At 46.6% G+C, this 20,654-nt stretch overlaps 1 protein-coding gene and 1 long non-coding RNA gene across 3 annotated transcripts; both read left to right on the forward strand.

Moving 5' to 3' along the window:
* Positions 1-4,121: 4,121 nt before the first annotated feature.
* Positions 4,122-13,768, forward strand: LOC311591447 (MHC class I-like protein MILL2). 2 transcript variants are annotated; one of them, XM_084771051.1, is made up of 6 exons: positions 4,122-4,278; positions 9,459-9,722; positions 9,930-10,205; positions 11,512-11,790; positions 11,891-12,020; positions 12,691-13,768. In XM_084771051.1, the coding sequence occupies exons 1-5, from the start codon at positions 4,194-4,196 to the stop codon at positions 11,986-11,988; spliced, it is 1,002 nt and encodes a 333-aa protein (XP_084627177.1). In that variant the 5' UTR covers positions 4,122-4,193; the 3' UTR covers positions 11,989-12,020; positions 12,691-13,768. The 2 variants fall into 2 exon arrangements, with proteins under 2 accessions (XP_084627177.1, XP_084627178.1); XM_084771052.1 differs by lacking the exon at positions 4,122-4,278 and adding an exon at positions 4,398-4,602.
* A 4,408-nt stretch (positions 13,769-18,176) lies between these two features.
* Positions 18,177-20,164, forward strand: LOC311591452. Its single transcript, XR_014777102.1, has 3 exons — positions 18,177-19,084; positions 19,212-19,351; positions 19,959-20,164. It is a non-coding gene; the product is annotated as an uncharacterized lncRNA (long non-coding RNA).
* The last annotated feature ends 490 nt before the right edge of the window (positions 20,165-20,654 follow it).

Consider the following 20,654-nt stretch of genomic DNA (forward strand, 5'->3'; position numbering starts at 1 on the left):
AGAATTGTGTGTCCTGAGGACTTCATGCTGTTACGGAGCATGGTTCTGCTTGTTACCTCTGCAGTCCTCATAACCCTGCTAATATAGGGATTATGGGAGTACCAGTGCTATACAGGGGTTTCCAGCCCCTCACTGGGCAGTGTCACTGGCTCTCACAATAACAATGCTTTATCTTCTTCAGGCATTGCTGCTGGAGCAGGTTAATGATTGAACCACCACCCTCGAAAACAAGCTACAGATGTAGATCGCTAACAATGACCCTTAGAAAGAATTTGGAAAAAATAGATGGTTCAACAAGGTTAGGTAAGGATGTTTTTGCTATTGGCCCTGATGCAGGAAATCTTAGGGGACAGTTGACGTTAAGAGCAAGTACGCTCTTATTAGTAAAGCAAGGGACTTTTTGAGATTGGCAAAGCAAGAGAAATGGCTCATAGCCACCATCAGTGGAAGCCCCTGCTGGGAGTCATCAGCCCTAGCCCCCCACTGGGCTAGGCAGAGGCAACTATTGCTGATTCTGGCCTGAAAGGTTGCCCTCAGAGAAAAGTGCGCAGGGTCACCAGCCAGTCCCAGGATCTACGCCCTGCCTCAGTTTCCCCAGGTGATACTGAAGCCGGACTTCAACAACACAGTAATCTCACATTTAAACAAATAAATACATATGCCTATAAATCTTCTTTTTAAAAAAAAGAAGAAAAAGAAAGAAAGAGAAAGTCGCCTATGAGGGTGACGTGAGTTTCATATTGATGGGTTTGCACTGTGAAATTTGAAAGGAGATTGCTTGGATTCACACAGCCTGAAGATGATTAACTGTGGTTCAGCAAAGCTGTAGATCTGGTAAATTCACTCCGGAACAGACACGGGGATGAAAGATAAAAATGAAAATAATAGATAAAAGTCCTGAAACAAACAAACAAACAAACAAGGAAGCAGTATTAATTATTCAATTAGAGGCTGAGGGATGCTGAGAAGACCTAGCAGCCAGGTGCTCTTTGAGACGGTAAATAGGCACCTCAGCCATTTGTCCCTGGTTTGAAACTCATCAAGTAGCAAAATTACAGTTATGAAGCAACAACGAAAATAAATTTATGAGGGGGAGGGGATTCCTAAGACCATCGGAAATATGTGTTTTCCGCACGCAACACAAAGGAATAAGAGGGGAAGTGTCTTCTTTTCTTCTTTTTTTTTTTTTCTTCTTCTATTTTTTTCTTTGCTCCTCCCTCTCTAGCTGAGCTGAGCTTTCATCACACACAGAATTATTAAATCCCCTGTTAAAGCCCTCGGCGGTTCATTTGCGGAAGCCAGAGGGACCCGAGCCACCTGATAACATATTTTGGACTTTAAAAAAAAAATTTTTTTTTAAGGCTGCTTGTTTACTTTTTGTTTGTATTTGTTTTTCTGGATTTTCCTCTGCCACAGCAGGGCATTTAGCAGCCGGGAACAGGAGGGGCGGAGCGGAAACATGGCCTTGGCTCAGACTCCAGCCTCGGCAGGGCGCAGGGGCCCTGGCCCGCCCTGCAATCTCAGCGACTTCAGGATTTCCACAGATCTGGTTTTGGCAGCGGTGCTGCGCCGGCTCTTGTCAACAAAGAGTAGCAGCTGTTGCCAGTTCGTCCTGTGGGATTAGTTTAGGGCCAAGAAGTGTAGAATTTGGCGCTCCGTCTTCAGATTCTAGCTTTCTTTAACCACCAAAAGGAGTGGCATTCCTTAGTGTGACTTGGAAAGTTAACGCTTTCCCTCCCCTCCTCCTGTCTCCATCGCTTAGAAACCACGGCTCTCTCACCTACCCGTGGGCAAAGCTTCCCTGAGCTAAGACTATGCTTGTGTTATTATATTAATGTTTGGTTTTAATTCTGACCCAGTTTTAAAGGTACATAACACTGCCGAGTTCTAAGCCAGCCTGGTCTACAAAGTGAGTCCAAGCAACAGCCAGGGCTGCACAGGGAAACCCTGTCTCAGAAAAAAAGTTGTGTGTGTGTGTGTATAAAAATACAAACATTTAAAGGTTTTTAAAGATATTTTCTACCTCTATGGTCTCCTTAAATACAAGCCAATAGTCAAATGAGATTTTTATCTGTTTGTTTGTTGTTTGTTCTTTTTTCAAGACAGGGTTTCTCTGTATAGCCCTGGCTGTCCTAGAACACACTGTAGACCAGGCTGGCCTCGAACTCACGGAGATCTGCCTGCTTCTGCCTCCCGAGTGCTGGTATCAAAGGCGTGCGCCTCCACCACCACTGGCTCAAATGGGATTTTAAAGGTCCAATCCAGGGCTTCTGCTCTATCACCTAAGTAAAACATCCGCTGTCTTCCTACTTTCAAATAAAAAAAGGGAGCTCTACCTAAATGACTATAAAAAAGATACAGTATTAAAAAACAAATGTTATGAGGATATGAGATAAAATTATTTTAATAAATAAAAATTATATATAAGATACAAATTATAAGAAGGATTTTCATATATATGTATGTATGTATATTAGGATGGTATGTTTATACAAAATAGATATGAAATTTATTTTTAAATTATAAATTTTTTAATTTAAGTTATAACGGTCTGAATAAGTCATTAAGGTACATAAAAGTTATGAAAAAAACTTAAATATATATTAGAGTTCCTAAGGACTAAGATTAACAATTACCAAAAAACAAAAAATAAAAAAACAAAAACAAACAAACAAACAAAAACACCTGGCTAAAATGTATGTCAAATCAAGGTTTATTTTAAAACATCTGGCTTTTAAAATATTACACAATAGTATCAGAACAAGGTAACCGGTGTTCTAGCTGTTTTTCATGTGGGGGCCCTGCGCTGCCTGCCATCTTTAACTATACTGGGATATCATCCACCATTCCTGTTGCTCGTTGCTGCGTCAGTACAGATGTGTCCCTTTTCTCTGAGTGACCCATAAGACCATGGCTTTGGGGGTCTGAGAAGGATCTACTGGACAGTTTTTCAAATATCATTTCATTTGTCACTTGAATTTTCCAGCATCTAATTAACCACAGGGTTACCCCATTAAGTGAACATTTTCCCAGCATCCAGCGAGAATCTGAGAGCAAGTGACTTGTCCTGGAGTCACCCACCTAGTCTGGACTTCCTAGGACACCACCCCCCCCCCAAGGCCGTATCTTGTTATATAGCAGTCATCCTCAGTTTTGTTATGGTGACCACCTGCCCCCCCACCACCACCATAAAATTTATTTCACGGCTACTTCGTAACTGTAATTTTGTTACCGCTATGAATCGTAATGTAAATATCGGATACCCCCAACGGTCTTAGGCGAGCCCTGGGAAAGGGTCTTTCAACCCCCAAAGAGCCTCAACCCAGCCATGGAGATCTGCTTTGTTAGTGTCTCCACCGAGGAAGGGTCAGCTAAACCTTTGGCTGTTAGCCACAGGCCTCGATAAAAATAACCATGGCATGGCCCTGCTTGTGCCACCCCTCCATGTAAGTTACTACCTGGGAGCTGTGTTACCTAGCTTGCTTACAATACTTCTGTGGCTTGTGCCACGCCAGGATGTGTAGATGCAAAGTCAGAAGCTACTACGTTTGAGTTGAGTGCTTTAGGAGCTGCGGTATGGCACCTAGGAGATACGGTAGGAGCAAACACAGCATCACTTAGCTCCAGGGTCCTGCTGGCTTTACATGTGCACTTGTCTTAGCTAGGCTTTCTCCTGCTGATCCGAAAACACCATGACCAAAAAGCAAGCCAGGGAGGAAAGGGTTTATTCAGCAGCTGCAAAGGTTCAGGCCTTGAGACAGGGAAGGGGTCAGGAGAAGGGCAGACAGCTCAGAGTGAAGACTGCTCACCGCCTGTTGACTTTCAAGCAGTCTGCCCCAATAGCTCAAGCCAGCTTTATTTGTAGAATCACAAGCCTGCTCTCCTGAGCAGTGACACCGTTGGTTATTTTATTTAGAGAAATCATAACATCAGCGCAACATAAGCCCCTTCGTTAGAAAAAAGCCCACAATGGTTTTCCTTCCTCTTTCCCCCCATCCCACTGAGTAAATCGCACACACACACACACACACACACACCCCAAGCCATATTTTGCAGTTTCAGCAAGCCAAAAAGCAAATGTCCAGCCAAAAGTCTTGCGACCGGGACGGCTTACAGGAAGATGCCAAGCCCCCGTGTGGGTGGAGCTACTGTGAAGGGAGGGGTTTGCTTACCAACAAACCACCCCAGAAAAAATGAAAGCCAGTTCTGGGAACCTCAGCCTTGCAGTTCTCCTGTTGGCCTTACCGCTGGACGATTCAGGAGGATTCAGTCCTCAGGGTGAGCTCTGGGCAGGGTAGGGATCGTTCCTGTAGGGGCGGGAGGGGTGAGGAGGGGTGAGAAAGCTTGAGGCGAGGAGGGAAAAGGAGAAGGGTGGGGTGAGGGGGGGGATGGAATTGGGACGGGCTGGAAGCCTCAGTCGAAGACAAAATTAGCCTGGCAGCTTTTCGTAAAATACGTCCCTGGCTGGCCCAAGTGGTGGGGTCACACTGGGTAGGTTTTTTTTGTGGTCAGTTGAAGAACACGGGATTATTGGGGTGCCCTGCTACTGCACTGAAGTCAGGAAGCCCTTACAGGAAAGAACTGGCCGTTTCCTAGAGCTGGGTGAGGAGGCTTCTGGGGCGGAAGTAAAGTGTCAGATGCTGGGGAGGGTTGCAGAGATGCGGGGGGGGGGGGGGGTGAGGAGGGGAGGGGAGGGGAGTGGGGGGGGAGCGATGCTTTTAGAATCTCTGCCCTGGAGACACACAGAGGGGGTTGGTGAGCGTCTGCGCTTCCTGGGCGTTGCAGGGGTGGGGGGAGGGGAAGAGTGTGCAGAAGAGTTGAGTACACTCAACTTTGTCAAACAGCCCTTTACACGTGGTCTTCCTAGGCCTCCCATTGTAACTAAGAACTGGTGGCAATTACCTATAGATTCCAACCAATTATTGTCAGTATGTAAAATGTTAGGGTCTCAAACCTGGAACAAATAAATGGCCGGGGGTGCCTGTTTAACATATCAGAGTGGACCCTGGCCACCAGGTTCTCCCAGCATCCCTCAGTCCCTACCTGTTACAGGGCCCTACCCTCTGGCATACCCCACCCCCTACTCCGAACTCCCCAGGCCAGAGTTTCCCATAGGTGGAAAGAGGGAACAAAGCTGTGCAGGCGGGTTTAGGGATATGGCCAACATTGGTTCTACCCTGTATCGTGCTAATATAATAGATCAAGCTATAGCGAGAGGCCTCGTATCTGCAGGTGTCTGGTGCTTCAGTTGCAGTAAATACAGTCATTGGCAAAGAGACTGTGACCCAACCAAAAGCCTCAGATTTCAAGATGCCCAGGGTGTTGTTAACTGCGAGAAATAAAATACTTTGTGCTGGAAAAGCGAAAGAGCCATTTCTAGGGACGATCTCCTCTTCCTAAATCTCAAACAGAAAGAATGCATCGGCTTCCTGGGGTGTGTATGTGCTGCAGCAAAGGACAACATTGGGGGTTCAGCAGTACAGATTCAAAAGAGATATCGAAGGAAATTTCTTACCATTGGGAAATGGCCTTTGGGGCCTGACTTGGGCCCCTGCAGGAAAAATTATGGTCCATCTCAGTCAAGGAGTAACATATAGACCAAAAACAAAAAAACAAAAACAAAAAAACCCACTCAGCGTTGGAGATTTAATGCATGTTACTGCAGGCAGTGCTGCTCTGCTCTAAACAGAAGTAAACATCTATTCCCCCAAAACTCAGTGCTGTAAAATAACTACTGGAGTTCACGGTCCTTTGCCCGCAGAGACAGTAGGCAATGGTCTCGGGGAATAGTGGATTGACTTCCCAAAGAATCAAAATACTAGTAAGCAAGCTAGAAGAGCGATAGTTCGATAGAAAGTCAGCAAGCCCTACCAAAGGCGAGCAAGGAGCCAGACAGCAAGCAAGACGGAGGCAGACAGAGAGACAGGCTTTAAGACCTTCAGCTTGCACCGCGTATGCCTGAGTCTCTGAGCATTTCTTTTTCCTCCGTTCCTCAACATCTGGTTCCTCTAGCTAGTTGTTCAACCAACAGTTGGTTTCCCTTAACCAGCCGTTCACAGCCTGCTCGATTCTCCCTACATCAGATCCACCTCCCTTCCCTCCTGTTTGCAGTTCCTGGAGCTGCTCTTCTTCGGGAGTGGCACGTAAACTCCCAGATGGTTTTAACCCAAAATCATTTCTGGGTTCGCAAGCTTTTATTATGACTCAAAGGCGCGAATCTACTGCTCCTTCTACCGTGTAGAGATCAGTACAGATTACAAGCAATGCTAACGCCGATGTGACTAAAAGCTTTATCTCTTTTTGCGAACAATTCCTGTAAGCTTCATTGAATTGACACGGATCCCGCTCTCACAGCCTAACTTTCCCCATCTACTGTCTATTCCCAAGGACGGGCTCTCTCCCCATTCCCCTGGTCTTGGGGCTTCTGTCACCCAACTACCAGGACCGTGGGCCTGGAAATTTCAAGTGTATACCCAAGATAAAAAAACGTCTGCCTCAAGTCTTTAACTTCGCCTTCTGTCCTAGTCTGTCTTGGAAGATTTCAAATCAACTGCACACTGCTTCAGAAATTCACCAGCCCCCCAGGCATTCCCTCTGAGTCTGTCTCCCAGCCGGCTCCAAAGCAGCTAGCCCCAGGTGGTCCAGCCTCACAAACTGCTCCAACCACTGACCTGTGCATCCCTAGTTCCAGATGGTTCCGAGGGAGCCTGTAGGGCAAGAGTAACACAGCCAGCTCTCCTCTCTCTCCCCAGCTTTCTTGGGCCATCGGGAACGATGCTCAGTATCAACAGGAAGTAGACACAGAGAGATTCCGTTTCTCCTGATCATTTATTATCAACCAAAAAGCTAGGATGTAGCAGAATTTTAGCAGAGCCATTGTATCCGACTTGAATTCCGGAGTGATGGCATCTAGGCTTTGAAGTCACTAGCCTTTTATAAATAGTCAGTGACTGTTATCTGAGATTTATGGAGTTGCTCTTCCGAAGAATGCACAGTGTCTTTAGTCCCGAGGCTACCGGAAAGTCTCAGTATGGCTGAAAATTGCTTGGTTAAAATTTCCTCAGACAATTCCCAGATCAGATAAGAGGTCTCTGTACACCGGAAAGTGACTCACTGAGGGTGCCTTTTGTGTAACAATACAGAGCGTCTGAAAAGCTCCTAGGTGGTCGGTCAGTCCTCCAAAGGCCTATCCACCGCTGCTGAGAACCAAAATTCAGGCTACCGCAGCCTCTCTCTCTCCAAACCCTGGATAAACAGCTGAAGTGTCCATTTAACATATCAAAGTGGGCGTGGCCACCAGGTTCTCCTAGCATCCCTTAGTCCTCCTGGCTGGCATACCCTGCCCGGTACCCAGAACTCTCCAGCCCTGGGGCTGTCTGCCCTTCCACCAGCAGCTCTCCTGTATATTATACAGCCATTTTAGCTGCATGATCCTTTTTTTTTTTTTTTTCTTTTTTGGCCCCTTGGTCGCTAGCTCTCCGTCCTCACACAGCCTGGCTCAAGGTCACGTTCACTCTGGACTCTCCCAGATGTCTCTGCTTCCGGCTCTGCTCTCCCTCATATCTACAATAAACCACCTCCTCCATACCTAGGAGCAGTCATGTCCTCGCTCTCATTATATTGAATGGCACAATCATTTCTGAAGGCTGTTTGCCAGGAAGTTAGTTGTTTAAGGCGTGTCCTTCCCATCACTATTGCATGTATAATTTCTTGTGAATAAGGAGATGCAGACGGTTGTGGGGAATTATGACATGCATAAATTTCCATTTTATATATATGTATATTATATGTTTTTATAATTGTATTGTATAATTTATTATATTATATATTATTTATGTCATATCACACACACATGCGCGCGCGCGCGCACACACACACACACACACACACACACACACACACACACACACAAAGTCCCAGTAGGTGATGAAGAGGAAGATCAGTGATAAGGAATTGATGCTCTGAGCTGCAGCTTCAGCAGCAGCATTATTTAACGAGCTGACACAGCCCACTTTGCTTCAGCTGTTGTATTTTTATAGGATTCAATAGAGAGTCACCACTTAGGGGGGCGGAGCCACATCCTCCGTAGTGATGGGCAGGTAAAAGCATACCCATTTGTCATGGCCCGAAATCTTAAATTTTGCTCTTTTATTTTACTCACCACGAGAGTTAAGCATTCGTGTAAGTGCTGATTAGAGAGGCAGGAGAGGAGAAATTCATCTCTATCCTGAAATACCCCCAGGAAATTTAACCAGCACCAGCTCAGGTGCTTTATACCTGAGTTGCAATTATTCCTATACCGCAAGCTGGACCTGTTTTAATTTTTCACCATGAAGAGACCATTCATCAGTCTATATTGAGTCATTATCCCCATTTTGAGGGAAAGCAAGCAGGGGGGGGGGGCGGGGGAGAAAAAGAAAAAAAAAAACTTAAGCTCCAGGGCAGCTGAGCCCTAGCTTACACTACAGCAGCTTAGTCCACCCACCATGCTTGGATCTCAGGTGTGGCATTAGACACTGGTCTGCGCATTCAGTGAGCCCCAGGCAGCTGAAAGAGCCCTGGGTGCATTGGTGCCCTGAGTCCCAGTCCAATAGCTTTGGAGTCTAATCTACCTGGCCTGCCAGACCACTGAAATTCAACAGAAATCCTCCTCCTCCTCCTCCTCTCTCTCTGTCTCTCTCTCTTCTCTGTCTCTCTCTCTCTCTGTCTCTCTCTCTCTCTCTCTCTGTCTCTCTCTCTGTCTCTCTCTCTCTCTGTCTCTCTCTCTCTCTCTCTCTCTCTCTCTCTCTCTCTCTCCTTTTTTGTTGTTTGTTGTTTGTTTTTCCAGACAGAGTTTCTCTGTGTATCCCTGGCTGTCCTGAAACTCACTCTTTACACCAGGCTGGCCTCGAAGTCAGAGCGATCCTCCTGCCTCTGCCTCCCGAGTGCTGGGATTCAATGCATGTGCCACCATCCCCTCCCTATCAATGTTTGTGTTTCCTTGTTCAGAAATAACGTTGCAGATCTCTAGCTCTGACTGTTTCAGGTCTTTGGATTTTTTTTTTTTTTTCGAAACAGGGTTTCTCTGTGTAGCCTTGGCTGTCCTGGACTCGCTTTGTAGACCAGGCTGGCCTCGAACTCACAGCGATCTGCCTGCCTCTGCCTCCCCAGTGCTGGGATTAAAGGCGTGTGCCCTGAGGGTCTTTGGATCTTAACAAGCATCTCAGTGACTACTTTGGTGCAAAGGACAGAGTCAAGCAATGCTTGTTTCTACTCTCTCCTGGTCTCCAGCCCTTTGGTGAAGAGGCTGAGTTCCTCATCCCCTGCTTCCAATACTTATCTCCTTTTTCTCTTTTATGGCAAAACAAACACTCCACTTTCACACTCGCTGCAGTACAATAGTCTTGAGTTCAATCCCAAGGTGGAGCCTCTGTGGAAACCATCAACCTGTCAATTGTGTCACCTGCCTCCTTCCTCAGGATCTCACACTCTACGCTATGACCTCATGACCTTTTCTCGGGAGGTGTCTGGGCAGCCCCAGTTCCTGGCCCGGGGATACCTTGATGATGAGCTCTTCCTGCGCTACGATGGGGACAGAAGGACAGCAGAGCCCTGGGGACCTGGGTTCGAGGGGCATGGGGGAGCTGAGACCTGGGCAAGAGAGACCGAGACCCTGCGGGAGAAGGAGGAGCATCTCAGAAAGATGCTGGCTGAAGTCATAAGCCAGCAGAGCCAGAACAAGGGTGAGTGTGCAGAGCCAGAAACACACAGGTCCCGCCTATGATCCCTAAGCCTGATTCTGGGCAGGGCACGGCCACACTGAGTTGAATAAAACAGTAATGCTCCTATTGGGAAGGGCACTGGATAGATAGTCCCTTCTAGTCTGAAGCCTCAGGGGAGCTGAGGTCCAGGGACAGGAAGATGACAAGTCCCTGCCTGGGGCTGGCCAGCCCTTCCCACCCTCCAGGTAACCACGGGATGTGAGCTTCAGAGAAACGGGAGCACTAGAGGCTTCTGGAACCTGGGCTACGCTGGACAGAACTTCCTTACCTTTGACCCGAAGACTCTCACATGGGCAATGGATGTGCCCCGCACGCAGCAGAACAAAACCTTCTGGGAGACACGTGCACCCAGAGCTGACCTGGTTAAGATGTTCTTGGATGACACCTGCCCCACTCAGCTCCAGAGACACCTGGCTTCCTTGAGAAATGTCCTGCAGGATACAGGTACTGATGGTCACAAGGGTTGGTTCTCAGGACCCAGGGGAGCATTCCTGTGGCCAAGTGGCTCCTTCCATGGTACTTGTGGCGAGGGAGGGGAGGTCTGGGTTCTCACTGGTATGTACAATGATAGCCCAGTCTAAGGAAATGAGTGTAGGGTTTCCTTCAGAGCCCCTGCTGTGTCCCTCAGATTGGGGGGTAAAAAGTGGTTCCCTGATGTTGGTTCCCCAGCAGGCAGGAACAAAGGGCTCCATCTCTCCATCAGTATCTTTCTCTGGGATGTTCTGAGTCGAGAAGGAGATAAAGCTGGGTATGAACAACTGGGCTTGGGTGGTAAGATGGAGTCACCGTTGTTGGGTGAGAGTTAAGACAGGACAGATTCAAATGCAAGCTACCCGACCCATGTCTCATATTCGGGGTCCTTTGCCGGATGCTGTGCCCTTTGTGTTTTTTGTTTGTTTGTTTGTTTTAAAGATTTATTTATTTATTTATTTATTTATTTATTTTATGTATATGAGTGTTCTGTCCAAAAGAGGGCATCAGATCCCATTACGGATGGTTGTGAACCGCCACATGGATGCTGGGATTGAACTCAGGACCAGTGGAAGAGCAGCCAGTGCTCTTAACCGCTGAGCCATCTCTCCAGCCCCTCTGCTCTTTGTTTGAGAAAGGTTAAGGTTTTTTCCGTTTTTGAGACAAGGCTTCACCACATAGCCAAAGCTGCCTTCGAACTCTTCCTGAAACGTGACACTCAGAGATGCTCCCTGACTAAGTCTCATGACAAAAAAGAAAAAAAAGAAAAAGAAAAAGAAAAGAAAAGTGCTCTCGAAATGGAGTTGGGATAGGCAGTGAAGATGACAGCAACCAGGCAAAAGCCCTCATGAGTAAGGTCAAGGGTCAAGCCAAGACCCAAGGAATTATTAGAACCACAGTCTGTCTGGCAGCCCCTCTCCGTCCTCCTGGAGCCGTGTGACACCAGCTTTGTGGTAGAAAGTCAGATTGCCAGCCATTTGTTGATTAAAGAGGCCCACTGTCACTACGGAGCCATCTACACGTGTGCTGGAATGTTGATCTCCTGGCGTCTGACAAAGTCTCCTGGCAGATAAGAGGCTGATGGCTCTGGACTATTGAGCATCACCGAAGCTGCCTGCTGGACCCCGCCCCCCCCTGCCCCCTCCCTCCCTCCACCCCCCCCACCCCCCCCACCCCCGTCCTCTTCCCACTGGGCAGGGGAGGAAGCACTGCACAATGTGGTTGTTTACTTTCTGCCCTGAGCACTCCATCACTCATCAGCTTTCTCATCTTCTCGTAGGGCCCCCAATGGTGACTGTGACCCTCAGGAATTACCCAGTGGGCAGGATCACACTGACATGCTGGGCTTTTAAGCTGTATCCTCGTGTGGCCACCCTGGTCTGGCTTAGGGATGGGAAGCCGGCACAGCAGCATACCTTTGGGCCCGGGACCATCCTGCCTAGCGGGGATGGGACCTACCAGACCTGGGTGTCCATTTGGGTCCTTCCTGGACAGGAAGCGCAGTTCAACTGCAACCTGAGGCACCACAGATACGACATAGAAATCCCTGCCGTCTCTGGTGAGAAAGTGGGGAAAACTTGCAATATCAGGGACTGGAGGCAGGGCCAGGAAGGACCCATAAGGCACACAATGACCGCCCACTTCATGGCGGATTCCAGGGCACGCTACTGCGCACATTGGTGATGCCGCCAGCTCTGCCACTGCCTCAGCTGTTTCCATACTCCCCGTTGTGTTGGTGCTGACGGGAACCAACTGAAGCCAGAAGGCAAAGTATGGGGAAACTACAAGGTAAGGAATCCCTGCTGGAGAATCTGTTTTCTCCCTCTAGTTTGTGACTGTGAGATACCAGAAGAGCTAAAAGTTGGATTTCAGGGTCACGAGGGCAAAAAGGTTAAGAATTAGGCCTACAGGGGATAATCTGACCAGCAGAAAGAGCCCCCACCAGAGATAGCGTGGCCTAGTGACTCACCCAAAGGATCCCCGCTGAGATAGAGTTGATAAGAGACCTGGTTTTACGGCCTCAGTCCTTCCTGCCCACCCGAGATAGGGTTAATAAGATACCAGACACTTCCCTGGACCAGGTAGTGAGCAAAGAGAAGAAAGAAAGCTAAGCCATGGGCGGACTCAGCGCCTTTTTCTGTAGCCTGTCACCATTAGACATTAGACTTTCTTATGTTACTCATCCAATAGCTGCTTGCCAGGTTGGAACTCCCCTGCTTTGGGGTGCTGGGAGGGATAGGAACCTATAAATTTACCCTCAGCCCAGAGATCGAGGCTCTTTCTGGATACCACTGTGTTGGTGACTGGTCAGATCCCGGCTCGAGTCGATTAAAGGTCCTGATGTATATTGCATCGGTATCAAGTCCTGGTGGTCTTTGGGGGGGATCTGGATACAGCAACTGGAGACAGAGCTTCCCCCTCCACACACACTCCCTTTTCTTCTTTGCTCAACACTTAGGAGAGAAATGGATGAGCCTCTCCGTACATCAGTGACATCCTGGAGGTGGCTAAGGAGTCCAGGCCAGGGCAGAAGAAGTGAAGTGTCAATCAAAAGCAAACAACCTGCAGGCAGAGTCAACAGCCAAACTCTGCCAAGACAGGGTAAGCAAGTCCTCAATAGTTCCTGCCTCTCAAATATGTCTGTCAGATATATTGGGCCAGAAGGCTGAAGATGATGGACGGTTCCAACATTATAGAGAATTTTGGGTGACTGTTCAGACAGCGAACTGTCTTCTGTCATTTTTTTTTTCTTTTCATTTGGGAAGCCGCTTACCTGTACCGCCTGTCTACTCAAGTAATTAATTTTATTCCTTCTCAAGTCTCTGATGGGGTCGAAGACCAGATAGTTTGGTTTTACAGTGAAGCTTAGCTGTTTAGGGGTTAAGATGTTTTTAGGTCTGGAGAGATGTTTTAAGTTGATAATGATGAGCTATGAGAGATATTGGTTTACATTCAGAACTTTAGATGCACCAAGAGAGGAAAGATATTTTCTTCAAGGCTGCCAAATGCAAATAACCAAAACACTAAGAATGTAACTCCTGTTTGTTTCATGGCTCTTCTCGCTGTGGGTAGTTTATTGTATGTATGTGTAATAATATGAATGTGTGTATGTAAAAACTATTTAGTTAAATAGTTAAAAAAGAAAAAAAAAAGAATAACAAAACCAAACAACCCAGCTCCTACAACAAAGGAAATAGAACACGGTTACTTCTGTAGCCAAATACTGTCAGGGACCAAACAGCCTGAGGCCGACCCCCACCCATTCAGCATTTGCAGCAAACATCCTGCTGGGCCACTCATTAGGCATGCAAGGCATCCGGCTTAGTCCTGAGAAGAGAGCGATCAGATCCTGAGATAATCACAGAGACATCCTGCTTTGTCTCACCTGGAAGACCCCTCCCCTTGCAAATGTTCCCAGGGCTCAACCCCAGAAGATTTTGTACTTTTCCACTACTCTCCTTGCGTACCCCCGCCCTCCCTAAAGCAGGTTTTAAAAAGCCTGCCATTACCTTCAATAAACGGCTCTTGACAAGCAACTGTTCGCTTGAGCTCTGCGTCTCTCTCGCCCATATCTTTAACTACAGGTTGCGACCCCCCTCGGCCCCCCAATAACTGACCAGCTGGACTGGTTGGTGGACTAGTTACATGGACTAGTTAAAATACGAGTGACTAAGCCCTGGGAACGAAGATTTGTTTACCCAAATACCTTATTCCAATGCCTCGACCATATGGTGAAATTTTTATTGTAGGACTAAGAAAATCATCAGCCAGAGTATTTTTTTGAAAACATCAGTTTGATGGGTTCCAGTAGAGATGGGCATGAATCTCCCGGGCCCCTTTAGCCTCCCGGTTGGTGGCAGCTACTGATCCCTTGATACGTTTCAAAGTTTCCTCCTGCTTGTCATAAGGCTAGCAGGGCACACGCACAAACTGACAAAAAGGGCTATGAAGGAATCCAAAGAGAGGCCCAGGAGAATCTTCAGTATTCTAACTCGTGTGTGTGTGTGTGTGTGTGTGTGTGTTTGTGCTGTGTATATGTTTTTGTGTGTGTGGTGCATGTGTGTCTGGTGTGTGTTGTATGTTTGTGTGTGTGTGTGTGTGCTCTGTATGTTTTTGTGTGTGTGGTGCATGTGTGTCTAGTGTGTGTTGTATGTTTGTGTGTGTGTGTGTACTGTGTATATGTTTGTGTGTGTGGTGTATGTGTGTGTGGTATGTGTTGTATGTTTGTGTATGTGTGTACTGTGTATATGTTTGTGTGTATGGTGTATGTGTGTGGGTTGTGTGGTGTATATGTTTGTGTTTGTGTGTGTTTAGTGCGTGTGTCTGTGTGCATGGGTGGTGGGGAGGCGCCGCGTACCAAGATACGCATGTGGAGGTGAGGGGACTTTGTGCAATATGTTATGTCTACCTGCCTCTCTACGGGTTCTGGGAATCCTACTCGGGGCCTGGCCTGAGCCACAAGCATCTTTATCCATCTCCCTCACTATATTACTTCAAATTGTCTTTTGAAAATCATAGCAATTAGCTGGGCGGTGGTGGCGCACGCCTTTAATCTCAGCACTCAGGAGGCAGGGGCAGGCGGATCTCTGTGAGTTCGAGGCCAGCCTGGTCTACAGAGTGAGTCCAGGACAGCCAACGCTACACAGAGAAACCCTGTCTTGAAAAAAACAAAAACAAAAACAAAAACCAAACAAAACATAGTAATTACTAATGTCCGGATAGAAGCAGGAGGTCCCACTTTTAAGGAATTAGGATTTCATGGACCTTGAAGGTCTGACCAAACCTACTCCATAGTCAGAGGGAAAATGCAATCCCAGGAAGAGCTGCTTGTAACAACATCCATGCCGTCTCTAAAACGTGAATATTATTTAGTTCTAACCTTATAGGTTACCCTAAATACTTGTTTAAGCAAGAAACATGGGCTAAAAAAGTACAAAACCTGAGTACCATGGTTATTGAGTGCTGTTTGGTGTTTGCATTGTTTTGCCTGTTTAGGAAAGTTTGCTTGGTGTGTGATTTGCATGAGGATATTAACCCAATCTTTGTGCATCCTTAATGAGAGCCAACAGCGTTGCTGATACTGTAAGGAAGCCACATGCCTCAATTGACCAGAGAGTTTGAATTTACTACATCCTTTTTTAAAACTTTATTTATTATGTATGCAGTGCTCTGCCTAACCCTGAGTACGCCTGCACGCCAGAGAGGGCACCAAATCACATTATAGATGGCTGTGAGCCACCATGTTGGTGCTGGGAATTGAACTCAGGACCTCTGGAAGAACAGCCAGTGCCCTTAACCTCTGAGCCATCTCTCCAGCCCCAGATTTGCTACATCTTAACACTTCAAAATCAATAGTAACATATTCATCCAATTGGTTGAATTTATTATAATCGACCAGCCTGACTCCGTCTTAGGAATGGAAGCCACTTTGTTATAATGTCAGAACCAGTTCATCCCAGTTGGCTGCAAATTTTAAGTTGACAGTACTTTAACTTGTTTTTGAAATTTGACATGCTCCCCACCCTGTGGAGTTTGATTAACACCCGAGAGCATAAGATGTTCTGCCAAATACTTTTAAAGTATTCAGACAAGTTCCTACATAAACAAACTTCCTCTGGACGTCCCCCATCCCTTGTAATGCCCCTCCCCCACCCCCACTTACCCTTGCAGTCTTTTGGACTATATAAACCCTATCCTTTCCTGTGTTCAATGCTTTTTTTTTTCAAACCCCACTATTTCTGACAAGAAATAAAGCTTGCTTAATTAGACCGAAGAATTTGAGTGATGATCATTACTCTCCTTCAGTGGAATCAGCACCTGCTTAATACTTTTATTTTTTCCTTTTTCCTTAGTAGAAGTTGTATTGTTCTTCTTTTTAATTAGCTCTCTTTGAGGATTTTGTAAGCCTTTTGATTATATTCACAGCAAGGAAACAATGTCTTACAGACGCAGCAGGACCAATGCACACTTGAGGGAGGCAGAGTCAGGCAGATCTCTGTGAGTTCGAGGTCAGGCTCACCTACAGAGTACGTTCAGGACGTCCAGAGCTACATAACAAGACCCTGTCTCAAAAACCCAAAAAAGAAAGAAAAAAAAAAGAACTCAAAAAGCAAAGTTAAAAAAAAAAAGTGGCCCTTGGGGCTGGAGATATGGCTCAGAGGTTAAGAGCACTATCTGCTCTTCCGAAGGTCCCGAGTTCAATTCCCAGCAACCATATGGTGCCTCACAGCCACCTGTAATGAGATCTGGTGCCTTCTTGTGGTGGGCAGGCACATGTGTGGGCAGAATACTGCATAAATAATAAATAAATCTTTTTTTTAAGTGACCCAATTAAAAAATAGACTATGGATCTGAACAGAGAGTTGGAGAAATAAAAACGGTTAAGAAATATATTTTTTAAATTTGTTTAAAGATTTATTTAGTTATTTGTTCAGTCTTCTGCCTACACTTATAGGCCAGAAGAGGGCATCAGACCACATTATAGATGGCTGTGAGCCACCATGTGGTTGCTGGGAATTGAACTCAGGACCTTTGGAAGAGCAGTCAATGCCTTTAACCTCTGAGCCATCTCTCCAGGCCAATAGTGTTAGCATGTATAATGTGGGGAGGGGTACATGGTGGGCCCACGCCAAGGTGTGTGCCTCTGAAAAATTATGCCACACGACAGATCTGGTCATGAACCCCTGTACTGTTTGTTGCTGATTTTCTGATGTTCTTTGCCATTCTAACTGGGGTAACATGAAACCTCACAGTTTTTTGTTTTTCATCTTGGAACTTTCAAATTTGACCCTGAGAATTTTTATTTTTTATTTATTTGTTTTTTCGAGACAGGGTTTCTCTGTGTAGCCCTGGCTGTCCTGGACTCACTTTGTAGACCAGGCTGGCCTCGAACCCACAGCGATCTGCCTGCCTCTGCCTCCCAAGTGCCGGGATTATAGGTGTGCACCACCACACCCGGCTCTAAGAATTTTTAATAGCTACTTAGTTCCAGTTAAACCTGCCATTTTTGCCTCATCAATCTCTTTCCATTCTAGAACAATCCTTTACATTAAGGCAAGCTCATTTGACCTCTGCCAGTCATTTTCTTCCCCCTTTTTAATTTTTATTTTACCAAAAATACATTTTGCATTTTTAATTTTTATATCTTGTTCTTACTTTTTATTATTAAAAAATTTAGAAAGCATTGCTTAATAAAATAACTATATTCCAAACGAAGACTCAAGCTTGGCACAGTAGTCTGAGCCTTTAATCCCATCACTCAGAATGCAGAGGCACGGAAGCCTACAGTGAGATCTTGTCTCAGAAACAACCACAGCAAATTATTATAGTATGAAATCTCTTGTCCCTCTAGACTTTGTCTTTCTATTACAATCATTTCCTTTGATCAAAAAATTTCTTCAGCTTGAAGAGAAACAGGGAGAAACCAGAAGGTAAGACCCTGTTCCTGAAGACACCACATGTCCTGGTTGTAGGGCACAAAGACCTCAAGTCAGACCTAAACCGGATGCTGCCTCCCTTCCTGCCTGCCGGCTAGCTCATTAAGGAGCTGAGAAATTTTTTTACAATGCATTTTGATATATTTTAAATGATGTATAATAATTGTGTGGATTTGTTTTGGTTTTTTGTTTGTTTGGTTGGTGTTTGTTTGGTTTTTGTTTTCTGTTTTTTGGGGGGTTTTTTTGGGTTTTTGTTTTGTTTTGTTTTTTGTTTTTTTTGGAAGAGTATTTAATGTTTTGCTTGGATTTTTGTTAGCACAGGCTAGTCTCAAACACACTACATTAGCAGAGACTGGCTTTGAAGTTTTGATCCTTCTTCCTCTACTTCTGATATGTGGCTTAGGCCTTTAATCCCAGCATTCCCGAGGCAGAAGCGGGCAGAATTTGAGGTCAGCCGGACAGAGAGAAATGCTGTCTCAGGAAAAAAGGAAGAAGAAGAAGAAAAAAAAAAAAAGCAATCAATCGTGTTTTCTAGTTATGTCGTCTGTTGTACTCGGGCTATATTCACCAAAGAGAAGGAGACAGGGCAAGCTTTTTATGACTTTGAAGTTTTTAATTGAGACACACAGACCCTTCAAGGAGCACACACTCCCGTCTAAAGAGGCGGCCTCCAGCCGAGCGAGCAGGGGTAGTTATAAAGGTGCCAGCCACAAGTTTGGTAGACCCCGTTGTCTGTCGCAGCTGTGGTGGCTGTTAGCAAGCATGACAGGACACGACCTTTTACTAAGAACAGGGAACAGCTGTGTCACTGTTTGATGTTATCACTGTTTGGTCAGAAAGGGTAGCAGAAAACTTTGAGGTTGCCTAACAAATGGCGAGTGAGTAAAGTGCTAAGCAAACCCGAGGGTCAGGCTGACCTCAGTTTTAGCCCAAGATCCGGTAGGGTTGAGCAAATATGCTTTTCTCCCTTACATCCATGGTCCTTGAAGTTTTGACACTGAGGATTGACGTCCTGGTGTATTTCCCCTCCACCCCATAGTTTCCGACTAAAAGAAGACTACAATTCCCAGCTTTCCTTGCGGCCAGGCAAAATAATACTGAAAGGGAGAAGGGAGGGACACAAGCACACAGAGAGAGAGAGAGAGAGAGAGAGAGAGAGAGAGGGAGGGAGGGAGGGAGGGAGGGAGGGAGAGAGAGAGAGAGAGACAGGCAGACAGGCAGAGACAGAAAGAGAGAGACAGAGAGAGAGAGAGACAGACAGACAGAGACACAGAGACACAGAGAGAGACAGACAGACAAACAGAGACACAGAGAGACAGACACAGAGAGACAGACGGAGACAGAGAGACAGAGATTGATTGTTTTCCTGCAGACATTCACGGATAGGACTATATCCGGTCGCCCCATCTCTCCAGGGTCAGATGCCTCTTTCTGCCTTCCGTCCCTTTTAAGCCGCCTCAGAAACCTTACACTGATCATCTGGTTTTCGCATCACAGTTACGTGTTGTGCATTAAATACCTGCCTCTGCCTGTCTGTCTCCAGGGCCCTTGGCTGAAGGCAGCTGCCTGACTCTGGTGAAGTCCCCACAGTCAGCACGACCCACGCATACAGAGCTCTGGAAAAGACCCCGTCCTCCTTTCTCCATCGCCAGCTACAGAGCATGGAGGAGCTGAAAAGTTTTGGTAAGAAGGGGACGCTGAGGTGAGGCTACCGCCTGAGGACCAGTTAGGACCATCACAAACCTGGTCCCTCTCTGCATCCTCTCTGACGTCTCACGAGCTGGCCGCACTAGTTTTGGCTTCCTTTATCAATGCAAACGGGCTTCCAGCAGTTTCCACGCCTATAAGCTTCCTCCGAGAACATCAGTAGCTTCCATACTTTCCCTCCGTTTCCCAGCAAGGGCCAGACTGATCTTTCAAAGATGCAAAATCACTCACATGGCTCTCATCGCGAAGCACTCCTCTGGGGCTCCTTAGTGCCCTAGGAATGAAAGGCAAGCCCCACTCCCCTTACACATCCCAGTTGCCGCCCCAACAATTCCTCCAACCTTCTTTCAAAGTTCCCCACCTACTGGCCTCCCCGCCCTTCCTCACAGCGTGGCCTCCTCTGGACCACCTTTCTCTCTTCCTGACTTCTACAGCGGGTAAGTCTAGGAGGAGAGACTTAAATGTGTGACATTGTGACATTAGCATAAACCCCAGAAAGTCTGCGCCGCTGGTACTTCCTATTAGGATTGGGGGGTGTTGAGGGGGAGGCGGATCACAACTGAAATCCTTCCGGTTCTACCAGGGCTTTTGTAGATGCTGACGAGAAAGCCTGAAAATTGTGGGCATGGCGACCTCTGATGGAGAAAAGCGGGAACTGCGGGAACCCCCTAGCATTCTGATCCTCGGAAACAACGAAATCCCAAAGGTCAAAGCTAATAATCCTCCCCAGAACCCTGAAGCGTCCCGGCAACCAGAAAAATTGTGTGAAATATATTTCTTTTGCTAAAAGCCACTGGGGTTTTTTGGTTGGTTTGGTTTGGGTTTTTCGAGACAGGGTTTCTCTGTGTATCCTTGGCTGTCCAGGACTCACTTTGTAGACCAGGCTGGCCTCGAACTCACAGCGATCCGCCTGCCTCTGCCTCCCGAGTGCTGGGATTAAAGGCCGCCCGGCCGTGGACTGAAATTCTTTTATGCTGTGTTGACCCTGGGATGGTTTGGTGCCCTGTGTTATTCAGATGCTGATTTCTGTGCCCAGAGAGGCGGTGGGCGTAGTCATCACTGAAGCATCATCTGTCTCAATGTTGTGTAAAAATAAAATAAAATAATAAAATAAAATAAAATAATGTTCTCCATCATCTCTGATTGGTTAGTAAACTGCTGAACAGCCAATAGCTGGGCAGCAGAGGAGAGATGAGGCGTGACTTCCGATCCCCGTTACAGGGTCCTAAATGCAACAGAGAGAGAAAGAGCCGGTCACCAGGAGAAAGAAGGATTCGCC

Source organism: Acomys minous (genome assembly GCF_964271855.1).
Source record: "Acomys minous genome assembly, chromosome: 20".
NCBI classification, from domain to species: Eukaryota; Metazoa; Chordata; class Mammalia; order Rodentia; family Muridae; genus Acomys; species Acomys minous.

Coding starts and splice junctions, on each gene's coding strand:
- LOC311591447 (XM_084771051.1), top strand. CDS start 4,194: ATGAAAGCCAGTTCTGGGAACCTCAGCCTTGCAGTTCTCCTGTTGGCC. Junction 4,279..9,458: donor AGGAGGATTCAGTCCTCAGG/GTGAGCTCTGGG, acceptor CTCCTTCCTCAG/GATCTCACACTCTACGCTAT. Junction 9,723..9,929: donor CCAGCAGAGCCAGAACAAGG/GTGAGTGTGCAG, acceptor GGGGCTGGCCAG/CCCTTCCCACCCTCCAGGTA.